Source organism: Alosa sapidissima, chromosome 7 (genome assembly GCF_018492685.1).
Source record: "Alosa sapidissima isolate fAloSap1 chromosome 7, fAloSap1.pri, whole genome shotgun sequence".
NCBI classification, from domain to species: domain Eukaryota; kingdom Metazoa; phylum Chordata; class Actinopteri; order Clupeiformes; family Clupeidae; genus Alosa; species Alosa sapidissima.
The window spans coordinates 10,288,935-10,313,657 of record NC_055963.1 but is presented as its reverse complement, the minus strand read 5'-3'; the positions used below and the strand labels follow the sequence as shown (position 1 = coordinate 10,313,657).

The following is a 24,723-nucleotide window of genomic DNA, read 5'->3' as shown; positions in this document are numbered from 1 at the left end:
CTCATTTTGAAATAAAGAGACACCTTCCACACACAATTTAAATCAGCATTTAAATCTTCAACATTAGCTGTAATGGCTTTATGGGCATATTTTGTCATCAAACGTGTGCAGATTTGTAGATCATAGAAGGCATATCTGAATATCGTACCACTGTAACTCAGAATGGGAGGTCTGCAGCTTTTTATGCACACTTCATAGCAGTTCTGATATGACCAATGTCCAGCCATGTCTTGTCAGTCTTGTCTGAGCAGTGCATTATTTTGACAGCTCCTGTCATTCTGTCTGTCCTAGGACCATGTCTCTGTAGACAATCGTACACAAACATGTACATTGTGTACATGTATCTGTACACAAACATTGTGTAAGAACAGGTGGTATATTGCTGTCCCTGTGTTGTTGTTTTCAAACCTATCCACTCATGGTAGGTATCCATAGTATGGGTCCTCTGAAATAAAAAAAAGATTATTTTACTGGCACTGAACATTGTCTGTTTACATCAAACAAAAGAAGTAAAAAGGACATGTGGACATTTCTTATAACACAAAACAAGGTTTTGCTGTGAGTGGCCTTGTGATAAACTCTAAGGTCATCTAGGTGAAGAATCAGCTGAATTGTTGTGGTGTATGTATGGGCTTCCATAAGGGTTACAAGGATGGGGGGGCAAGCAACAGGGGCAAGGAAAAACTCCCTTACCAAGGAAGAAACCTTGGGCAGATCCACGGCTCAAGGGGCTAACCCAACTGCCAGGGGTCTTGGTGTGTGTGTTGGGGGGATGACAAGGGAGATGGGATAGTGTGCTGTGTATGTGGGGAGAGGGCAGTGTGCAATATGTCATGAGACAATGTGCTGTGTATTGGGGGCGGGGGGCAGTGTGCTGTACTGTAAGTATGTTGGGGATGTGTGTTGGAGAGGGTTCTTGTAAATATAAAACCACCAACCTGCTCCAATCTCCGGTGAGGGATTGCAGCCACCGCTGCTGTCACAGATACCAGGGGGGCCCATCTCCCCGATCTGTCCCACAGCTCCTGCAATGCCAGGTGAGCCTTGCTCACCATCTTCCCCTCTGGCACCTGGATCACCCACTTTGGTCTCTCCAGGAGGACCTAATAAACAAATAAACACATGTACACACATACACACACAGACACCCACACAAACACAAACGTACACACACTCACACAAACACAAACGTACACACACACACACACATCCACACCAGCACAAACAAACGCACACACACACACACCCACACCAGCACAAATGCACCGCGCACATACACACACACACGCACACACACACACACACACACACAAGGACAAACAAATGTAATCTTTAAGTCTGTAATGAGGTACTGCTGCATACCAAGGGCACTTCTAAAATATGTTACATGATGAATTAATATCTCAATATGACTTTGAACATTACCTGAAAATCCTTTGATCCCTGGTGGTCCCTGTGTATTAGCACCTGAGTTGCCCTTCTCGCCTGGAGGGCCTCTTTGTCCTGGTTAATGGATCAGACATAGTGACGATTAACCAAATCTCATTTACTAGTCTCTCCCCTGCTTTTCCTATACTAAGGAGGACACACTGCAGCATGGCTTTATATGAAAAATATTTTTTTTTACTGCATATACTGTATAATTAAACAGTGTGCTTCTTATATGTACTTTCATGTAAATACACACTATACAGTACTGATGTCTAAAGCTATTTCAATGTGACTAAACTGTTTAACAGAAGACTGGTTATTTAAGCCCTTAAAGGAACACGCCACCCAATGTCAGTAGTAATATATGTTCTTACCTTAACTTTCACGAGTTGAGTCATACCTCTCCCGTGTCGGTACGTGCACTCAAACGCTCTGGTGCGCGGCGCGAATGTGTTAGCATGTTGCTATGCTAGCGGGCTCAGACATAGCCAGACGTAGAAGTAATCAAAAACATCCACGTTTTCCCGACTTAAATACAGTTACACGAGTAGTTGATTAAAATGTCTACGGTCAAACAACATGAAACGTGGCGATTTTCCAAGCGAATAAACAGGAGAACTACAATGTGTAGCGCAACATGCTAACACATTCGCGCTGCGCACCAGAGCGTTTGAGTGCACGTACCAACATGGGAGAGGTATGACTCAACTCGTGAAAGTTAAGGTAAGAACATATATTACTACTGACATTGGGTGGCATGTTCCTTTAACACTCATCCTTAGTTCCCAGTAGCGGTAAAGCAGCTACTTCATCAACCAACGTTTTACTGCTAACAGGAGTGATTCCTGGTAAGTGGAAGTTGTCCACAGTGTCCCAGTGACCCACCTTGTTCTCCTGGGTAGCCAGACCTTCCTGGCTTCCCTCTCGTTCCCTGTCGTCCCTGCTCGCCCCTAAGACCTGGCGGGCCTTTGGACCCTGGGATGCCTGGCTCGCCTGGTGGGCCCACAGGTTCCTCGATGGGGACAGGCTTCCGACTCATCTCATTCATGAAGGCGTCCAGCTTCAGAACCTCATCTGAACGGACACATGCTCATCAATGGGCTAGCAAATCCTCAACAAGAAATACTAATAGATTACATTTCAGAAGCTGTGTGTGTGTGTGTGTGTGTGTGTGTGTGTGTGTGTGTGTGTGGTTGTTTGTGTGTGTGTTCTGGGGTGTTTTAGTTGTACATACTGTGTACTAATTTTTCACAGGCCTCTGTCACCAGTTGATAGATCATGGCGAGTGACTGTGGCTCCCCCTAAAATTTTAGAAAAAAATAACTTTAAATATCAGCCTTTTCAGGTGATTACTGTGAAACAAGTCCATTTAAAATAGCAAACAAGCAGGATTTTCTAGAGTCCATCTATTCAATCTGGTAGAATTAGACGCTATGGTCATACCAAAATCAATGAGGAGCATTATTTTTTATTATTATTATTATTATTTTTATTATTTTTCCCATCACATCACAACTCACCTTTTCTCCCCTGTCTCCCTTTTTTCCTGGGAGACCCTGAAATTGAAATGGGATTAAATCACTAACCACAGATATTAGAAAGCAATATGTTAAATATTCAAACTCAACTTTAGAACGGCAAAAAAAAAAAAAAAAATACACATTATTACACATACACATTATTATAAGAGAATAATTGACACTTTTGAGACTTTTGTTCATTTTTGGTGCTCACCGAAGGTCCCACTGGCCCCAAAGGTCCTCTGTCACCCACTGGCCCAGGGTGTCCTGGCATCCCCTGAAAGCCCTGGGGAAGACGGGGAAAGAGGCACAGTCAACAGCCGTCGCCAGATATGACCAACACCTTTACTGATTTACAGACATCGTGGTGTCTGGTCCTTACCCTTGGTCCAGTAATGCCTGGAGATCCAATGTTCCCCTCGACACCTCTGATTCCCTGAATGTTGTGGACACAAAATTATCTCAAGATACAATCATATATATTATAGACAAAGCTCTTACGTTTGTTTGTGTAACTTTGTGTTTATTTCTGTATAGAGTGAAGGATGGGCGGGCAGCCGTGGCCTACTGGTTAGCGCTTCGGACTTGTAACCGGAGGGTTGCGGGTTCGAACCCTGACCAGTAGGCATTGCTGAAGTGCCCTTGAGCAAGGCACCTAACCCCTCACTGCTCCCCAAGCGCCGCTGTTGTTGCAGGCAGCTCACTGCGCTGGGATTGCTTCACCTCACTGTGTGTTCACTATGTGCTGAGTGTGTTTCACTAATTCACGGATTGGGATAAATGCAGAGACCAAATTTCCCTCACGGGATCAAAAGAGTATATATACTTATACTGGATGCACTGCATCAGAGTGTCTTATTAAAGTGCTTTTACCTCAGGACCAGGGTTCCCTTGACTACCCTTTGGGCCAGGAGAACCTGGTGATCCCTAAGAGAGAAGGTGTAAAGAAAATGCAAGACAATTATGAATGCAGGATGAATAAAGCAAAAACAGAGTTTTCTTTGCACAACTAAAGCACATCGTGTAGGAGATCTGATTGGCTGAGGACTGACAGAGGTGGGTCATGTGACATTGGCCATGCTCACCTGATTTCCTGGTTTCCCCATCTCCCCTTTCTCTCCTCTTGCACCCGGTGGTCCCTTAGAAGAGACGTTGGCACAGTTATGAGAACACACGTGCACAAACTTACACGAACCTACAAGACCATACTCCACTTCAACACCTCTCCACACATGCACAAACTTACATGAACCTACAAGACCATACTCCACTTCAACACCTCTCCACACATGCACAAACTTACATGAACCTACAAGACCATACTCCACTTCAACACCTCTCCACACATGCACAAACTTACATGAACCTACAAGACCATACTCCACTTCAACACCTCTCCACACATGCACAAACTTACATGAACCTACAAGACCATACTCCACTTCAACACCTCTCCACACATGCACAAACTTACATGAACCTACAAGACCATACGTAAAGGATAATGTATAGAACGCCGGTCATTATTGGAAAAATAAGTTCCGACAGGGAGAACCGGACCCCGACGCGCCAGCGAAGGGGTCTTGCTTCGCCCTGAAGGGACTTGTTTTCCCAATAATGACTGGCGTTCTATACATTATCCTGCTTATTATACGGCTCCTTGCCAAAACAAAAAAATAAACTCCACGATATGTCTCTTTACATTGTTACTGTTTCGTTGTTGCTTTTGCTGACAAATAGTTCGCAACACACGCTGAACTAGAATCAAACGTTCTTTAGAACACAGCTGATCAACCATCTGCCTTCACTTTTGAATGAAAATCTGTTGCCATTGACAGCGGTCATTAATTTTTCAGAGGTCCCCTAGTCGAAATGAATGACCTCTAGAACTTTGGGAAATCCCATTCAAGTCAATGGAGCGTTCTACTTGCATTGTGAAGAGCCGTATAATAATCCACTTCAACACCTCTCCACACATGATCTCCAACAGACCTTATGCACAGAGGGCTCTCTGGGCAGCTCATTTTCTTCTGTTATATTCTGCTCCTTACACGTTCACTCCGACACTGAATGTCTTGTTTGCCCAAAAGGGCAACTCTTTCTACAACTTTAACATTGCATAAATCGTTCTCTGTCGTAATGTGCTGATTCACTAGGTGCAACACCCAACCGGGTCCGTGTAGACACTAATTACATTAACAACAGCGGCGGCTACAACACACCTGTCTTCACCGGAAATGAATGAGCTGGCTAAAGAGCTTTCCATGTATAAGGTCTATAGGGCTTCCTTGAAAATATATCTGAGGAAGAAATGCTGTAGAGGAACTACTACCATTTTCCCTTGGACAGTGATGCCTTGGGGTCCACGTGCGCCTATGGCTCCCAGCACACCGTCCGGACCTACTGTACCAGGAGGGCCCATCTCCCCCTGTTCAGAAACAAGATGAAGAAATTATAGTATACACTGCAATTCTTCACCATGAATTAGACAATTAGAGGCTTAATTGTTACCATACAAGATCAATGTATGTCATGCTAGACTAGTGGAATCATCCTCTTATCACGTTCAGGACTATCTCCAATGAACTGTCTTACATATTCAGACTGTCATGTCTCCACTCTGTGTAATACAAAACATACTCTATTGTCAGTGTATATAGACCCTCATCCACACAGTATGTGTTTATCTGTTTGGCACCTCACCTTTTGACCTGCCTCACCCTTCTCCCCTTTCTCCCCGCGTGGACCAGGCTTACCCTGTCAATCAGGTCAATCAAAGTTAGAACGGACAGAGAAAACACAGAGAAAGGAGCATTTAGAGCCATCATCATTCATAGTTCACGTTCAAGCTGGCCTCTGTGAAGCACCTTGAGACGTATTCATACATTGTCTGGCGCTATATCAATAAAACGGAATGGAACTGAATTGAACTGAATTAACTGAATGAGTGTTGTCATGGGGACCACAGTCTATGCACTCTTAAGTGTTCCGACTCACCGCTGGCCCCATGTCTCCGGGCCTCCCGGGGGCGTTGGAGGTGCAGGTGCAGGCGTAGGCTGGGGCAGGACAGCTCTCCTCGTCCCTCTGCAAAGGCCAAATCCATGACTTTCATGGCTTGCTTTTATACACAAACACAAAAATGCAAAAAGTAATAGGTCTGTTTCATGTACCTGAGCAGGCAGGTCACAGCAGGTGTCTTCGGAGGGCCAGGAGGTGTTGCACACAATCTCAAATGACTGCAACTGGAACTACAAGGCAAGGAGAACACAGATAATCATCACCTCTGCTGCTGAATTAGATAAAGCAAGTTGCTGGGTTTCTATTCAGTTCTATTTGTTCTATTTCCTTAGCTAGCAGGAATCTGGGATAAGATTCAGACTAGCTCGTTCCACAGTCACACAGTTCAACAGTGTAGCTCAGCTGGTGGAGCGAATTCTAAAGCCCAGTCATGGGTTAGTTACCCAAGGAGCAGAAATGCTAATGAAAAAAAGATTTAAATCTACACAGTGCTGTATATCACTTTGTTAAAGGCACCCTTAACAAGATTTTCTCTTGGGGTCCCCCTCTGGTTGAGAAGCGCAATAATAAATAAACTAAATATGCATCTTTTGGAACAAAGTATGAACATATAACTCCAAAACTAGAAAGTTGCTAGGTCGGCAATTACCTACAGAGTGCCACTCAGACAATGCCAGAAATGCCGTTTGTCATGTTAAGATGTTATGTGCTATCAAAATGGTTTTGGAAATGTTATGTTGGTTAAGGGTGCCTTAAAAATGGCTCTATCACTAGTGTAGCAGTACATATATCTTTGTACATGATCTAGGTTAGAGAGAGTTATGGACTTGTTCCATACCGGGGCTGAGCCGCTGTTAGGCCCCCGGGTCTTCACTAGTTTCCCCAGCATCTCAAAACCGTCAGTGGGCAGTGCTCCCAGTGGGCGGGCCGGCCTCTCCCCAACATGTTCACAGTCCACAGACAGGGATACGCTCACTTGGCTGACGGACAGGTGAAGCTGCCAATCACAAGGACAGTAGAGAGGAATTACTGTTTGCTGTCCACCTTCCCTACCTTCCTAGCCTCTGGATGACTGCAGGAGTGGATACTGACCTTGTGGAAGCTGCCATAGAAGATCTTGTGGACCTGAGGCTGGTCGAAGGTGAGCTCCTGCACCTCCCCTCTGTAGTCCAGACTAAAGTACAGCAGGACCTTATTTTCAGCTAAGAACACACAGAAATGACAGCAATTTAATCAGTCAGGAAGAGATGAAATGACACAAAATATGTATAACTGATTGTGTTAGCCAGGATACCTAATGGTCCTTTATGATTGTATTGTAATGTGTGACTATTGTCCCGCATCTGAAATGTCCTTTCATCAATCTTTCTGTCCATTCTCAATTCATTTCTTTTTATCAATTCATCCACTGATTCACCCGTTCCTCCATCCCTCCATCCATCCATCCTCCTATCCATCCATCCATCCCTCCATCCATCCATTCTCCTATAAATCCATCCATCCGCCCGTCCACCAATCTACCTATAGGCTGGCCTCTATCTTTATACACGTGGGAAGTAAACCCTGAACCCATTCCCCCCTGACTCACGGTCCAGCACGACCCCCATTTTGGGCTGGAAGTCGTTGTCGGTGAGCTGCCACAGGGCGAAGGGCTCCCTGGGGGTGTCCTGGAGCAGCCGGAACACCATGCTGATGGTGTGCTCCACTGCTATGCCCGCTGGGTGGATGAACCTGGGACAGAAGCGCACAGCGAGTGAGTCGCATATTTTTAGCTGCACATTTTTCAAGTGCACATTTAAAGACTTTTAAGACCTTTTCAAGACATCCAAATGGAAAAATTAAGACTATACCATGGTAAAAAAAGAAAAATACAGAAGTCTACAGAAGTTACCAAATATAGTTTTTTGGGGCTTATTGGTTGATATGGGATTGTGACAATAATAAGCAGAGAATAGCATTGACCATTTTCTTTATCTCCTGTTGCTATGTCTATGACTTTTCAACTTCAGGCCTGTCAGGAGAAATCAGATTTCACACGTTCAATGTGAGCCACTCAGCAGCATCTCAACCTGCGTCCGAGCAAAGATTCTAGAAGCCCAGCGCAACTCCAAAAAGGAGGACAAATGAGCGTCTGGATTGAGGCTGCACTGGACGCCGAACAGGGCTTTTAAAATCCGGACTGTCCGGCCTAAATCCGGACGTATGGCCACCCTATCGCTAACTGGCTTACCAACTCTTTCTCCCACTCACTCTACCACTCGCGTAGGCTACCTGTGTATCTCTCAGGCCTTGGCTACACGAAAACGACAGGCATATTTTGTCTTACCATTTTCACACCAAATGTAATACCTCCCTTTCGAAAATTCAAGACATTCCAGGAAATTTAAAACTTTTTTACGCCTTAAAAACGAAAGTTGTATTTAAGACTTTTTAAGACTTTTTAAGGATCCGCGGGGACCCTGGTGAGTAAAGGGTGAAGCTGTTTCCTTCACTGCACAGACACAGGAACACACAGAGAGCTGTAAGCACAGCGTAAAAGTATTTCCTTCATGACACAGACTAGAACACAAGGCATGTGTGCACTGCATGTAGATGAAACAGTGACAAGACACACGGAGATGTGATCACAACTGCAGGGATTTCCTTCATGGCGTTGAGTAAACAGCAGGCTAGGCTATGTGTGCACTGTAAACACCTATTTGTTAGGGATGAACCTGAAAGGCAAATACCCAGAGCACTGAGCGATAGGTCCTACTCAGTAGCTCCTGTTTAACTAGAATTCTTTGTATCGGCTCACGTTTGCTTGTGTGTAGACAAGTTGAATGCAATCTGCAAGATGGGATTCAATTAATAGCTGACACACTGTACAGCTATATCGTGTCTGACTGTTTCCTTATTATGCATATCAATCTTACATTAAGAAAGACAGGTTTTAAGCGTGTCTTTAGCCTAATAAATGGCTCATTGGGGTATGTTATGCAAGAGATATCAATTTAACAGGCAACTTCAAACTTGGCTCAGGACGCATGTCTCTTCACATTAGACTCTATGCAGACACATAATGTGGTCAGAGGTATCGGAACTTACGTGCGGATTAAGTGTGTTCATATCTGGCATTAGAGTTGTGAAATGGCCAAGATTGGGTCTTGCCTACCAAATGTAAACAAGTGTGTGTGTGTGTGTGTGTGTGTGTGTGTGTGTGTGTGTGTGTGTGTGTGTCTGTGTGTGTGTCTGTGCGCCTCACCCTGTGTTCTGGGTCAGCTGGACGTCCCTGTAGAGTGTGTAGCTGGGCAGCGTGGTGAAGATAAAGGGTTCAGCTGCCACCCCCTCCACTGAAGAGTGAGCCGTCTTAGTCAAGCCAAACGCCTCCATCATGTCATATCCTACAGTGCACAAACACACACACACACACACACATACACACACACACACACACGCACATACATGCACACACAAATACACATATATATACACATACACACACGCACACGCACATACACACACACATCCATTTAAACATATGCACATGCACACAAATACATGCACACATCCATGCACACATGAAACATACACACACACACACACACATATTAAAAACAAATCTGTGATGTGTTGACTGTTGCGCAACAAAAAATATGTTGTGTAAAAAAGAACATTGTACAGCTCATCCATACCTTTTACTATGCTGTTTCTTATTGTCAACTCAGGACACACTGTGGGGAACATAAGTTATACTCCAGCTTATCAAGTGAAAAAGTGGAGGAAGGACACGCATGTCCCCAAACATATATAGGATGCAGAGTTCAAATAAGTGTCAGTTGCAAAAATACAGGTAGAAAAATAACTCCCATTAATAATTTAATGTGCGAGACGTTTCGAGCATACTGCTCTTTTTCAGACAAATTTTAATAAATACACAGAAATTGCTATCTTAAATACATACCACGACATGCCAGATTCTTACAATTTCAAGCAGCATACATCAAAGAAAAGCATATGATTAATTTCTGAGAATGTATGGCTTTATGACAGCCCTCACCTTCATTATGTGAAGAAAATATTCTTGGAGGTATAGGGATCCTGATTGGGGCTGCAGCTGTCAAGATATAAAACTTGAGCTCTTATTGGCTGATAGTAACTTGTAAAAGGTGCATATGATATACCCAGAAAGGAAACTGAATGATGTGAAAGCTGTATAACCTGTGGCATGCAGGATAGAAACAGCAGCACCCTCTACTGTCTCTAGACGGGAGTACACGCTGATGCGATACACTGTTTCGGGCTGCAGCTCAGAGAAACAGTGATTGTTGGTGGAAGCGTCCAACACCTCCTGCTTCATCTGCTTATCTATGTTCACACAATAACACACACACACACACACACACACACACACACACACACACACACACACACACAAGAAAGAAAACAGAACAAGGGTATGTTGAGGACTATAGAGAATGTAAACTATGATTACCGGTAGCTGTTTTTCTATCAAATCCATAGCTCCAAGGTAGTGATGGGGACGAGACCGCATATGTCGAGACTGAGTCTTTAAAGGGTCAAAACCGAGTCGAGACCGAGACGGTTGATTTTTAAATCCAGCAGAGACTGAGTCAAGACCGAGTCTTTGAGGAGGCAAGACCAATTCAAGGAGTCAACACCACATCGAGATCCAAAAAAAGACTTTGATGATTTACTTACATTTAACATCACCCAAGTATCATATTAAACGGTTAAATTCCCAAAGAGGGGATTGTTGGCTATAAGAGTAGTCAAGCACACACTTGTCTACCAAACTTCTTTTCTGAACAATACCTTAAGACGTTTAAGGTGTTTAATTTTGACACTATTAACAGCAATATACCTGGATTTCATATTCAAAGTGTGACATTTAACCAGACACAACCAGAGGCATGCATTGGAATGACAGATTAGGCAAAAACCCTAGGTCAGGCTACTTCAACCCTCTCCAGATTGTATCTTTCAAAACATTTGCGCTGCACAGCATAGCACCATGGGATATATTCTAAAGCCAGTCAATATTAAAATTTGCATTAAAATAAGAATATTTGTAATGGTGGATATTTTAGAATATACCTTAAAATATACACAGTCTAAAAAAACAAAAAGGGGGGGATCTTGTGGTCTCGCTCTAAAATTATGAGTCTGCCTCCTTCCAATGTAGGCCGAGACCAAGTCAAGACGGAGTATTTTTGTTTTCAATTCCTAGACGAGACCGAGTAAGCAAAAAATCTCGAGACCGGACTCAAGTATTACACTAATCCAAGGTAATAATATAAAGTCGTTTTCATAAGGATTTCATAAGCAGAAAAAAAACATCCTAAACTCTGAACTGGACTGCTGTCACACAGCCAATATGGAGTGGGGTTGGGGGTGGGTGGTTGATGTGGATAGATGGGATTACTCTACCTGCTGATGGTATCACTAAAACTGAAATCTAAGATGTATGAGTCAAAGGTTTCTTTGAGGTGTAAGAGAGGCTTGTGTTACCACAGACACTATCGCCTCTCATTTGAAGCAGGGCTGTGTGTGTGTGTGTGTGTGTGTGTGTGTGTGTGTGTGTGTGTGTGTGTGTGTGTGCCTCACCCCTGAGGGCTTGGATGAGGACGCGGTAACTGCTGACTGCGGCCACCGGTCTCCATGACACACACATGCTGGAGTGGTCGGAGCGCGCCACACTCACACTGCTCACACGCAGACTGGCTAGAGAGAGACAGAGAAAGAGAAAGAGGAAGGGGTGTCGGGGGGGGGGGGGGGGAAGATAGAGAGAGAGAGGGAGGGGAAGCAGAGAGAGGGAGGGAGGAGGGGGCAGGGAGATAGTCGGGTGGTGGGGTGGGGGCAGAGAGAGAGAGAGAGAGAGGGAGACAGAGAGAGGGAGGGAGGAGGGGGGTGAGAGATAGTCAGGTGGTGGGGTGGGGGCAGAGAGAGAGAGAGGGCGAGGGGGACAGAGAGAGGGTAAACAGGTAAATGGAGGGAGAGAAAAAAAGAGAGAAAGGAAGATGAAGACAAGACATGGGAGAGGCAGGAGGAATGCAGTAAGAGAGAGAGGGAACAAGAAGTAAGATGACTAGAGCCTTGCAAGGAGGACCAATTCTATGTGTCATTACATTCCAAATGAGAAAATGTTTCTACACATGTCTATTGAACCTGTTTATTGAATGATATAACGTGGGAGAGAGCCTCACCAGTCTTTCCCTGTGCGGAAGCACTGCCCCCCTCTCGACTGCGGTACTCAGCAGTGACCAGGATGCTGTAACGCGTGTCAGGCACCAGAGACTGCAGCAGCAAACGGCTCTCAGTACCAGGTACAGACACCTGGAATACACACACACACGCACGCACACACACACACATGCACATGCACGCACACAAACACGCACGTAAAAAGGGACAGTTAAAACACTGTGTGTTCTCACACACACACACACACTCACACACATACACACTCACAGTGTTCTCCCGTGGGTTGTCTCCTGAGAGGGGGGTGTAGGACACGCGGTACTGCTGCACGTGGGCATTGGGGGGCACCCAGCTGACCAGCATGCCTACTGCAGTCTCCTCTGACACGGACACGCTGCTGGGACCAGCACCGGACACTAGGACAGAACCAGGGCATGAAGATGTAGGCTGTAAAATGGACGGACACTAGGACAGGGCATGCAGCACAGGACACTAGGACAGGGCATGCAGCACAGGACACTAGAACAGGGCATGCAGCACAGGACACTAGGACAGGGCATGACGATGTAGGCTGTAAAATGGTGCAATGGTGGTGGAGATGTGTATTACTGTACATAGTAATATTGTACATGTTCAGGTGTGTGTGTTTACACTACATTTAATCAGGGAGTACAGTACTATATTATATACTTATATACAGTATATTTATATACTATACTATATACTATATACTATACAAGTACTGTAGGTGCTTGTGCTTATGTGTGTGTAAGTGAGGAGTGATGTGCATTTGAGTGTGTTTAGGCAAGTTCCTGTGTGTGTGTGTGTGCTATTCCAATCCAAATTAAGTATATAAATGTATGCATGCAAATATATACTGTATCTACTGTATCATCATATGACAGGGTACATTTTTCAAGTGCAAATTTAAAGACTTTTAAGACCTTTTCAAGACATTTAAATGGAAAAATTAAGACTATACCATGGCGAAAAAGATAAATATGACAACTTAAAAAAATGTTTTTTGCAATAGTTTTTTTTTTCACTAACTAAACACTCACCCCATTTTGGATGTCTACAGAAGTTACCAAATATAGTATTTTGGGGAAAGAAAAATTATTGTGTGTGAATCACCTTTACAGCTATAAATGCTCAATTTTAGGGCCTGGGCTGCTTCTTTTGAAGCTGGCTGTACATATTTGGTTGTGCTACTGGCTGAGGCTGACTGTTCTTCACCTGTGTCTGTAGTAGCCTAGACTACTTGCCAAAGACATGTGTACTGGCCTCACATTGAGCAGGTGAAATCTGATTTCTCCTGACAGGCCTGGACTGGAAAACTGACATAGAAACAGGAGATAAAGAAAATGGTCAATGCCATTCTCTGCTTATTGTTGTCACAATAACACACTCCCATATCAACCAATAAGCCAATTGAGTTTTTTCTCACTTCAGGGGCAAAACATTCAACACCAAAGCATCTTCAGCACCAGAGCATCCTCAAGCCTAAGCTTGCCGACCAAAGGCGTAATGCACACTTTAATAAAAGTGACAATCCCTTAGGTTCAGGGATGTGTTGGAGGCTAAACGCAAGTAAACTCAGTTTATCCACCTCTAAAAATACACTAAACCAGATGGAGACATTTCACTCTCTCATGGTCCCATACAAAAATGTAATACCTCCCTTTTGAAAATTCAAGACATTCCAGAAAATGTAAGACTTTTTTAGGCCTTAAAAACTGAAAGTTGTATTTAAGACTTTTTAAGACTTTTTAAGGATCCGCGGGGACCCTGATATGAACCCTGATGTCATGATGCATATGTAGATGTATGTGTGTGAGTGTGAGTGTGAGTGTGAGTGTGAGTGTGTGTGTGTGTGTGTGTGTGTGTGTGTGGGGGGGGGGGGGGGGGGTGTAGGACACGCGGTACTGCTGCACGTGGGCATTGGGGGGCACCCAGCTGACCAGCATGCCTACTGCAGTCTCCTCCGACACGGACACGCTGCTGGGACCAGCACCGGACACTAGGACAGAACCAGGGCATGAAGATGTAGGCTGTAAAATGACCGGACACTAGGACAGGGCATGCAGCACAGGACACTAGGACAGGGCATGCAGCACAGGACACTAGGACAGGGCATGACGATGTAGGCTGTAAAATGGTGCAATGGTGGTGGAGGTGTGTATTACTGTACATAGTAATATTGTACATGTTCAGGTGTGTGTGTTTACACTACATTTAATCAGGGAGTACAGTACTATATTATATACTCATATACAGTATATTTATATACTATACTATATACTATATACTATACAAGTACTGTTGGTGCTTGTGCTTATGTGTGTGTAAGTGAGGAGTGATGTGCATTTGAGTGTGTTTAGGCAAGTTCCTGTGTGTGTGTGTGTGCTATTCCAATCCAAATTAAGTATATAAATGTATGCATGCAAATATATACTGTATCTACTGTATCATCATATGACAGGGTACATTTTTCAAGTGCAAATTTAAAGACTTTTAAGACCTTTTCAAGACATTTAAATGGAAAAATTAAGACTATACCATGGCGAAAAAGATAAATATGACAACTTAAAAAACTGTTTTTTGCAATAGTTTTTTTTTCACTAACTAAACACTCACCCCATTTTGGATGTCTACAGAAGTTACCAAATATAGTATTTTGGGGAAAGAAAAATTATTGTGTGTGAATCACCTTTACAGCTATAAATGCCCAATTTTAGGGTCTGGGCTGCTTCTTTTGAAGCTGGCTGTACATATTTGGTTGTGCTACTGGCTGAGGCTGACTGTTCTTCACCTGTGTCTGTAGTAGCCTAGACTACTTGCCAAAGACATGTGTACTGGCCTCACATTGAGCAGGTGAAATCTGATTTCTCCTGACAGGCCTGGACTGGAAAACTGACATAGAAACAGGAGATAAAGAAAATGGTCAATGCCATTCTCTGCTTATTGTTGTCACAATAACACACCCCCATATCAACCAATAAGCCAATTGAGTTTTTTCTCACTTCAGGGGCAAAACATTCAACACCAAAGCATCTTCAGCACCAGAGCATCCTCAAGCCTAAGCTTGCCGACCAAAGGCGTAATGCACACTTTAATGAAAGTGACAATCCCTTAGGTTCAGGGATGTGTTGGAGGCTAAACGCAAGTAAACTCAGTTTGTCCACCTCTAAAAATACACTAAACCAGATGGAGACATTTCACTCTCTCATGGTCCCATACAAAAATGTAATACCTCCCTTTTGAAAATTCAAGACATTCCAGAAAATGTAAGACTTTTTTAGGCCTTAAAAACTGAAAGTTGTATTTAAGATTTTTAAGACTTTTTAAGGATCCGCGGGGACCCTGATATGAACCCTGATGTCATGATGCATATGTAGATGTATGTGTATGTGTGTGAGTATGAGTGTGAGTGTGTGTGTGTGTGTGTGTGTGTGTGTGTGTGTGTGGGGGGGGGGGGTGTAGGACACGCGGTACTGCTGCACGTGGGCATTGGGGGGCACCCAGCTGACCAGCATGCCTACTGCAGTCTCCTCAGACACGGACACGCTGCTGGGACCAGCACCGGACACTAGGACAGAACCAGGGCATGAAGATGTAGGCTGTAAAATGACCGGACACTAGGACAGGGCATGCAGCACAGGACACTAGGACAGGGCATGACGATGTAGGCTGTAAAATGGCCGGACACTAGGACAGGGCATGCAGCACAGGACACTAGGACAGGGCATGCAGCACAGGACACTAGGACAGGGCATGACGATGTAGGCTGTAAAATGGCCGGACACTAGGACAGGGCATGCAGCACAGGACACTAGGACAGGGCATGACGATGTAGGCTGTAAAATGGTGCAATGGTGGTGGAGGTGTGTATTACTGTACATAGTAATATTGTACATGTTCAGGTGTGTGTGTTTACAGTACATTTAATCAGGGAGTACAGTACTATATTATATACTTATATACAGTATATTTATATACTATACTATATACTATACAAGTACTGTAGGTGCTTGTGCTTATGTGTGTGTAAGTGAGGAGTGATGTGCATTTGAGTGTGTTTAGGCAAGTTCCTGTGTGTGTGTGTGTGCTATTCCAATCCAAATTAAGTATATAAATGTATGCATGCAAATATATACTGTATCTACTGTATCATCATATGACAGGGTACATTTTTCAAGTGCAAATTTAAAGACTTTTAAGACCTTTTCAAGACATTTAAATGGAAAAATTAAGACTATACCATGGCGAAAAAGATAAATATGACAACTTAAAAAAATGTTTTTTGCAATAGTTTTTTTTTTTCACTAACTAAACACTCACCCCATTTTGGATGTCTACAGAAGTTACCAAATATAGTATTTTGGGGAAAGAAAAATTATTGTGTGTGAATCACCTTTACAGCTATAAATGCTCAATTTTAGGGCCTGGGCTGCTTCTTTTGAAGCTGGCTGTACATATTTGGTTGTGCTACTGGCTGAGGCTGACTGTTCTTCACCTGTGTCTGTAGTAGCCTAGACTACTTGCCAAAGACATGTGTACTGGCCTCACATTGAGCAGGTGAAATCTGATTTCTCCTGACAGGCCTGGACTGGAAAACTGACATAGAAACAGGAGATAAAGAAAATGGTCAATGCCATTCTCTGCTTATTGTTGTCACAATAACACACCCCCATATCAACCAATAAGCCAATTGAGTTTTTTTTTCTCACTTCAGGGGCAAAACATTCAACACCAAAGCATCTTCAGCACCAGAGCATCCTCAAGCCTAAGCTTGCCGACCAAAGGCGTAATGCACACTTTAATGAAAGTGACAATCCCTTAGGTTCAGGGATGTGTTGGAGGCTAAACGCAAGTAAACTCAGTTTATCCACCTCTAAAAATACACTAAACCAGATGGAGACATTTCACTCTCTCATGGTCCCATACAAAAATGTAATACCTCCCTTTTGAAAATTCAAGACATTCCAGAAAATGTAAGACTTTTTTAGGCCTTAAAAACTGAAAGTTGTATTTAAGACTTTTTAAGACTATTTAAGGATCCGCGGGGACCCTGATATGAACCCTGATGTCATGATGCATACAGTATGTAGATGTATGTGTGTGAGTGTGAGTGTGAGTGTACTGTAAGTGTGAGTGTGAGTGTGAGTGTGTGTGTGTGTGTGTGTGTGTGTGTGTGTGTGTGTGTGTGTGTTTGTGTGAATGTCTGTGTGTGTGTCTGTGTGTGTGTGTGTGTGTGTGTGTGTGTGTGTGTGTGTGTGTGTGAATGTATGTGTGTGTGTCTGTGTGTGTGTCTGTGTGTGTGTGTGTGTGTGTGTCTGTGTGTGTGTGTGTGTGTGTGTGTGTGTGTGTGTGTGTGTGTGTGTGAATGTCTGTGTGTGTGTCTGTGTGTGTGTGTGTGTGTGTGTGTGTGTGTGTGTGTGAATGTATGTGTGTGTGTCTGTGTGTGTGTGTGTGTGTGTGTGTGTGTGTGTGTGTGTGTGTGTGTGTGAATGTATGTGTGTGTGTCTGTGTGTGTGTGTGTGTGTGTGTATGTGTGTGTGTGTGTGTGTGTGTGTGTGAATGTATGTGTGTGTGTCTGTGTGTGTGTGTGTGTGTGTGTGTGTGTGTGTGTGAATGTATGTGTGTGTGTCTGTGTGTGTCTGTGTGTGTGTGTGTGTGTGTGTGAATGTATGTGTGTGTGTCTGTGTGTGTGTGTGTGTGTGTGTGTGTGAATGTATGTGTGTGTGTCTGTGTGTGTGTGTGTGAATGTATGTGTGTGTGTGTGTCTGTGTGTCTGTGTGTGTGTCTGTGTGGTGTGTGTGTGTGTGTGTGTGTGTGTGTGTGTGTGTGTGTGTGTGTGTCTGTCTGTCTGTAAGTCTGGGTACATATATGTACTGTACGTGTGTGTGTGTGTGTGTGTGTGTGTGTGTGTGTGTGTCTGTCTGTAAGTCTGGGTACATATATGTACTGTACGTGTGTGTGTGTGTGTGTGTGTGTGTGTGTGTGTGTGTGTGTGTGTCTGTCTGTAAGTCTGGGTACATTATGTACTGTACGTGTGTGTGTGTGTGTGTGTGTGTGTGTCTGTCTGTAAGTCTGGGTACATTATGTACTGTACGTGTGTGTGTGTGTGTGTGTGTGTGTGTGTGTGTGTGTGTGTGTCTGTCTGTAAGTCTGGGTACATTATGTACTGTACGTGTGTGTGTGTGTGTGTGTGTGTGTGTGTGTGTGTGTGTGTGTGTGTGTGTGTGTGTGTGTCTGTCTGTAAGTCTGGGTACATTATGTACTGTACGTGTGTGTGTGTGTGTGTGTGTGTGTGTGTGTGTGTGTGTGTGTGTGTGTGTGTGTCTGTCTGTAAGTCTGGGTACATTATGTACTGTACGTGTGTGTGTGTGTGTGTGTGTGTGTGTGTGTGTGTGTGTGTGTGTGTGTCTGTCTGTAAGTCTGGGTACATTATGTACTGTACGTGTGTACACACTCACAGGTGCTGTATCTAGTGGCCACTGCCTCGCTTTGCTCCCCGTCAGCGTAGAGGGCAGACAGTGAGATCTGGTACTCCTTGTTGTCCTCCACATCCTCCAAGATGGCTCCCTCACTCTGCCCATCCACTGACAGCTGCAGCCCAGGCACAGGGAGCACCCAAACAAACACAGCATCACACAGAGAGGTGGTACACTGACCACAGGGCATCACATGCTCGTACATTACAGTGTGCTTTGGGCAGTGCAGATAGGCAAAGAGACTATCGTAAAAGTACCAATTTTCGCCCTTTCGTTCAAAAAATGTTAATACTTTAAAATAACATTTTATTAATGATAATTTTTCACATACATTTTTCAGTAGTCATAGGTGTGTAGATTTTAGGGGTGGCACGGTTCATGAAAAAAAATCTGAACCGTTCGGTTCGCTTGTCTCGGTTCGGAGCACGGTTTTGACAGTTCATGGCATGCGTAATGTAGCCTCATGCCTATATGTGACCCCAGACAGTTTTTTCCCCCTTTCGCGTGTGGAGTGCTGCACGTCACGTACAGAAATGGCAAGTGGGAGCGCAGCCCAGAGTTGGAGGATGCACCAGCGTCGCATAAGTCTAGTGTGTGCGAACATTTTGGATTTAGAAAACGGTAGGTAGAATTGCGACTGTGTGCAAGCATTGTGCAACATGTAATTATGTTAGTATTATTATAGTAGGCTTATTGGGACCTTCGGGGGGATGAGCCGGTCTGAATATTGTGAGCTGAAATTTATTGTTTCTGAAGTTTATTTGCTGCGCACTCGCGGCATTTTAGCAGCTTAGGCTGTGCGGTCGCAGGCCCTTACTTACAGTTTCCCAAATATTAGCAAAGTAGCCCTCACAAAAACTGTTTGGAAATCGCAACCAAGTTTATATTTGCAATAAATAAGGGGAGTAGGAGGCTATTATGAGTGGCCCCTCCTCCAGTGGCACGGCTCTGACAAACTCTCATGTGTGCAGGGGAGACGTGTAGTTGGCTAATAATAACTAATTTTACTGAAAGGTAATAACCCTAGATCTCAAAAGCCCTCGAAAATAAAATATTACAATGCGGCAGAGATGGGAGAGAAAGTGCACATTTACAAGGCTTGTCAATGTTATGTGGTAGCCTAGAAGCTATTTTGCATATCTCTGGTAGGCTAAGCTATGTGTAGAAATAAAATATTCCGTAATATTTCAGTCAATCTTAGTATGGTACAAAGGCACAGAAGTTCCTGTAGATGGCAATAACATTGATATTACATGATATAACTATACAAATACTGTAACCTAAATGGTGGATCATTAAGCTATACATCATATGCTGAAGTATGATATTTCTGAAGTGTTAAAGATTAAAAGGAAAAATAACAACAAGAACCGTACAGAACCGAAAACCGTGACCTTAAAACCGTGACACGAACCGAACCGTGGCTTTTGTGAACCGTGCCACCTCTAGTAGATTTGAGCAGAATCTGGTTTGGTTCTTAACGGGAGCATTTACTACTACGGTACTTATCTATAGGCAAAGAGACTACAGGGTATTACAGAATGAAGTAAACTAATGAAATGAGATGTATTATAATGCATTTTTGTTTATATTTATTTAATGATAACACTTTACTTGACAGTATCAACATAAGAGTGACATGACAGTGTAATGAACACATGACACATGAACCCTAACTTTAACCCTAACCTCTAACCCTAATCCTAACCCGTTATGACAAAGACCGAATGTCACTTAACAGAAGTGTTATGTCATAAACATTTATGACTTGTTTATGATACGTTCATGACAGTGTCATGTCATTCGTATGTCGATACTGTCAAGTACCGTGCACTGTACCGTGTAACCTATTTAATTAACAGATGAAGTCATCTATAAGTACAGGTAAGGGAGGGATGCACTAATAATGTCGTGGAATACTCCTTAAGAATTCCATTATTGTCTCAAGAAATGTAAAGGCTACACTGGCCCCCCTTAGAGCAGTCAACCTGTGCTACTCACCTGATGAAGCTTCCCTCCACTGAGGGAGATCCACTTGATCATGTATGACATGACATCGTCAGCTGCGGGCTCCCACCTCACTGTGATGTCATTTCCTGAGAAGTTGGCAACCCTGAGGTTTGAGGGGGCTGGCACTTTCACTGGAGAAGACATTCACATTCACATTTACGTTCACATTCACATTTAAATGTAGTCATTCAGCAAAGGCTTATGTCCAAAGAGACGTGCAAGTGAGGTACAATACGAGCAAGTAACAAACATGGAGGTTCAGCAGTATATTAGTGCTACATAGCTGTGTGACCAATACATAGGCAGTGAAGACAAACTTGACAAACTTGAGCTATGGATTCACATATCGCCTGCCAGCGTTATGTGGGGGGCAATTAACAGCTTAACAGCAGTAGACCTGTCATTTTATGACGAATAGTTGAATATTATGGCAGTGTGCCATGAGATTTCATCATAGTAAATAGTAGTGTGCCATAAGTTTGGAAGAGAGCGTTCGAAGAAGGTGTAAGTAGGTAATTTCCATGTGCACAAAAAGGACTCACATGTGGTTGCGTTGGCTGTGACAGCTGTCGACAGTCCTTTCTCATAGTGTGACTGCACCGACACAAGGTACCTGGAGAGAGATGACAGATTCTGCAACAGCACAGAATTGGTCCCTTTCACCTCCACCTGATAATGAGAGAAAGAGAGAGAAGAGAGGGAGGAAGAGAAAGAGAGAGAGAGAGAGAGAGAGACAGAGAGTGAGAGTGGGTGAGAGAGACAGACAGAAAGAGAGAGATGCATCAGTCAGAGAGACTTATTCTAATGATATGCATGTCACATTCACAGATTTATTTACACTTAAATCTATTTACAGTACATATTCATAATTCATAACAGAGACAGCCGTGAGCAGTCAGAAGGAGGTTTGGCAGTGATCAACACCTCAGCAGAAACAGTAGCACAGTGGATCTGTGAAAACTCACACTAGGAGGGAGGGAGACAAACACAGACAACCATTTCCTCCTGCGTGTTTCCCCTCTCCATTCCTGCCTGCTTGCCTGCCTGAGTCCAGATTAAAGGAAAACTCAAGCCATTTTTCACTTAGATCTCTGTTTCTCGAGGTTACCGAGTACTACCACTGTAGCTGCCTGGCTGCTCTAGCTGTTGGCTGCAGCAACCATCGCCCCCCGCCCCGTACCAATAGTGACCTCGAGAAACTACTTATGGTATTTCATGACGAGGATGATACTGTGATACTATGAGCCCTGAATTCTTTCTCCTGTTCACCTGCTCACACACACACACTATCATATCGATGTTGAAGCCTCAACAGCATAGACAGCTATTACCATGTGTGGCTGTGTGTCAGACTGGAGGCCTCACTGCCTGGTCGCCTGCCTTTACAGCTCTGCTCAGCGCTTACCTGACGGGTATCAGTGCCAATGTTGGTTCTGCAGACAATGCGGTGCCCGGGCACGTCCACCGCACCGGGCACCCAGCTGACCCGCAGCGAGCTGTGGCTGACCACGGTGATTTGGACACTAAGGGGAGGAGGGAGAGGGACTGTGGAGAGAAGAGAGGATGGGGGGGGGGAATGAATGCAAAGTGAGAGAATAAGTGAAGAGTTCAGATGCAAAACCCTCTAAATCCGTCTGACCACTTTTCTTTTAAATGGGCATTTAAATTCAGGCTCCTATAGGTTTTTGCCTATAAATCGATATTTCAGACCAGGAAGATAGTGGTATTTAGTGGGTTTAGAAGTTAAATTATTTGATTAGCGTATACTATGTGTGAAGAGCATCCCCTCACCATCTTTATCTCATTTTTGACATAGGTGGCATTTAGAGGCTTTTGCATCTGAACCCTTCAAGTGCAAAACAAAGGCTACATTTACACGCGGCCGGCTATTTTCATAGACGGACATTTCACCCTCCTCGTTTTCAAAAATAACATCGTGCACACCAGTTTTCAGAAAAGTTTTCGTTTACACTAACCCGTGTATATGTTGTCAAGAGCATGCCGAACCTGTAGGTGGCAGTGTAACGAGAAGTTTAAGCCCATGTTAGCCAATCAGAATCCCGAAAATAGCAACAACGGCTATTGTCTATCTGCCAGTGGAGAAAGTAATCTAAAGTAAGTGATCTTAATTTAAGATGAGATTGAAGATTTAAGACAATTTAAGGTACATTTACTTACTCCACTGGCAAATCTTACAATTTTTCTCAGTCGCTTTGGTTTTTTTCTCAGATCAGAATAAAAATGAGTTCAACCTCCACAACATTTAGGCATTTGTGCACATCATAGTAGCAATTTCTCCTTCCTCTGAACAAATTGCAAATGCTTTTGAACATGTATCAGTTGCTTTGTCATGTCAGTCAAAATGAACTATACTTATGGATGCTGAATAGTCGTTCCCAATAAAACTAATAGTCTTCATTTCATTGCTTGAGTCATTACATACAAAATTGGTGAACTAGTTATCAAATTCTGTCACAATGCTGTAGAACTGCAAAGAGCATATACAGTAAAACTGTGAAACGTACATATTCAGTGTCTTGTACTCACTTACTCCCCTAACTACAGCAATTTGTAACTTTACTGTAGTTCAAATGGCTGTACAAGTACTGTATAGTGCTGTCTTGAGCATGTTCAGGTAGTGTCACCGAGTTCTGACCTTTTTTGCATGGGAAAACACTGAGAGCATAAACTGTCATAATGAAAACATGACAAAGCCATTTGACTATCTTGTTCATGAACGATGGTGTCAAGACTTCTCATTTTGATGACACTGGCAGTTTCATTGACATAAATACTTGCTTTTGAGGAATGGACTATCCATTTTGAGCAAGTGACGTGCTTTTGCAGGTTATCCACTAGGTTTTGCAGTTTGCACTAATTGTTTTGAGAAATGCACTAACTGCAGTGCTCTCTGATTGTTCTGATTGACTGTGTTATTTGTGTTAGTGTGTGTGTAGGAGTTGGCGGCTGAGTTATTTACAGGTGGTTGCCGTGGCAGTGACAGGGTCACTGGGCTCGTCGTCATAGAGAGCGTAGAGGGTGACAGAGTAGTCAGTGGCTGGCATTAGATCCTCCAGCTCCACATCTGTCTGCTCTGCTCCAAACTTCACCTGAGGAGGAGGGACCAGATGGGGAAAGCTGTCAGTATTACTTGTCATATCCTGACAGCTTATTAGAGCAACATATTGACACCCTCCACCTGAGGAAGAGCTACTTATCCACCCACCTTTAGTCAGACCATTATAGTCAAAACAGCCATAAGTATTACACAGACGAGCTTATGTGTTAACCTTCAATTAGACATTTAATCAAATATAACAGAAGGGAAACAGACAGACAGACAGACAGATAGACACACACACACACACACACACACACACACACACACACACACACACACACACACACACACAAACACACAGTATACTGTAAATAATACATTTTCCCCAAAACAGGCCATGCAAAAACAGACAGACAACAATCTGCCCCACACATTCTACCCCAAAACCCACAGGCTTTTCAGTCATTTCCCTCAGTGTGGTCCATGTATGTATTTGAAAATGAAGAGGCACTCGGCATGATAACAGGACACTCCTCTAGCTCCTCTGCCTCACCTCCTTAGCCTCGTCCGGTTCTCCGTCAGTTCCATCAGCGAGGGCGAAGTAGAGTGCCATGTACTGGGTGGCCCCGACCGCAGTGCCCCAGTGGACCCTCAGACTGGTGGGGGAGGAAGGGGTCACCTCCATCCCCTCCGGCATGGCCAATGGCACTGCAGAGAGAGAGGAGAGAGAGAGAGAGGAGAGAGAGAGAGGGTGGTGGAAGAAGGAGGTGGAGGGAGGAGAGGGGGTGGATAGAGGAGAAGAAAGAAGAATGAGGGAGGAATGAGAAGACAAGAGAGGAGAGGAGAAGAGAGAGGAAAGGAAAGGAGAGAAAAAGTGTGAGGGGAGGAGAGTAGATGAGATGAAAGGAAGAAAGGGCAGAGAGGAAGAGAGAGAGGGAGATAGAGAGAGATAGAGAGGGAGAGAGAGAAGGGCACAATGGATTTG

The 24,723-nt window shown here is 43.9% G+C and overlaps 1 protein-coding gene across 1 annotated transcript in view; it reads right to left on the bottom strand.

Annotated features, from left to right (window-relative positions):
• Positions 1–94: 94 nt before the first annotated feature.
• The window catches only part of LOC121714300 (collagen alpha-1(XIV) chain), a 49,185-nt gene continuing 24,556 nt past the window's right edge, over positions 95–24,723 (bottom strand). The window contains 30 exon segments of the mRNA XM_042099596.1: positions 95–445; positions 939–1,103; positions 1,426–1,503; positions 2,317–2,505; positions 2,666–2,732; positions 2,952–2,987; positions 3,166–3,237; positions 3,334–3,387; positions 3,825–3,878; positions 4,037–4,090; positions 5,284–5,379; positions 5,655–5,708; positions 5,949–6,035; positions 6,122–6,199; positions 6,808–6,966; positions 7,062–7,171; positions 7,558–7,700; positions 9,214–9,352; positions 9,644–9,682; positions 10,009–10,065; positions 10,170–10,316; positions 11,577–11,693; positions 12,176–12,305; positions 12,441–12,586; positions 18,650–18,782; positions 20,669–20,808; positions 21,220–21,346; positions 22,083–22,222; positions 23,658–23,787; positions 24,292–24,446. Coding sequence (XP_041955530.1) covers positions 417–445; positions 939–1,103; positions 1,426–1,503; positions 2,317–2,505; positions 2,666–2,732; positions 2,952–2,987; positions 3,166–3,237; positions 3,334–3,387; positions 3,825–3,878; positions 4,037–4,090; positions 5,284–5,379; positions 5,655–5,708; positions 5,949–6,035; positions 6,122–6,199; positions 6,808–6,966; positions 7,062–7,171; positions 7,558–7,700; positions 9,214–9,352; positions 9,644–9,682; positions 10,009–10,065; positions 10,170–10,316; positions 11,577–11,693; positions 12,176–12,305; positions 12,441–12,586; positions 18,650–18,782; positions 20,669–20,808; positions 21,220–21,346; positions 22,083–22,222; positions 23,658–23,787; positions 24,292–24,446 — 3,125 coding nt within the window. The 3' untranslated portion in view covers positions 95–416.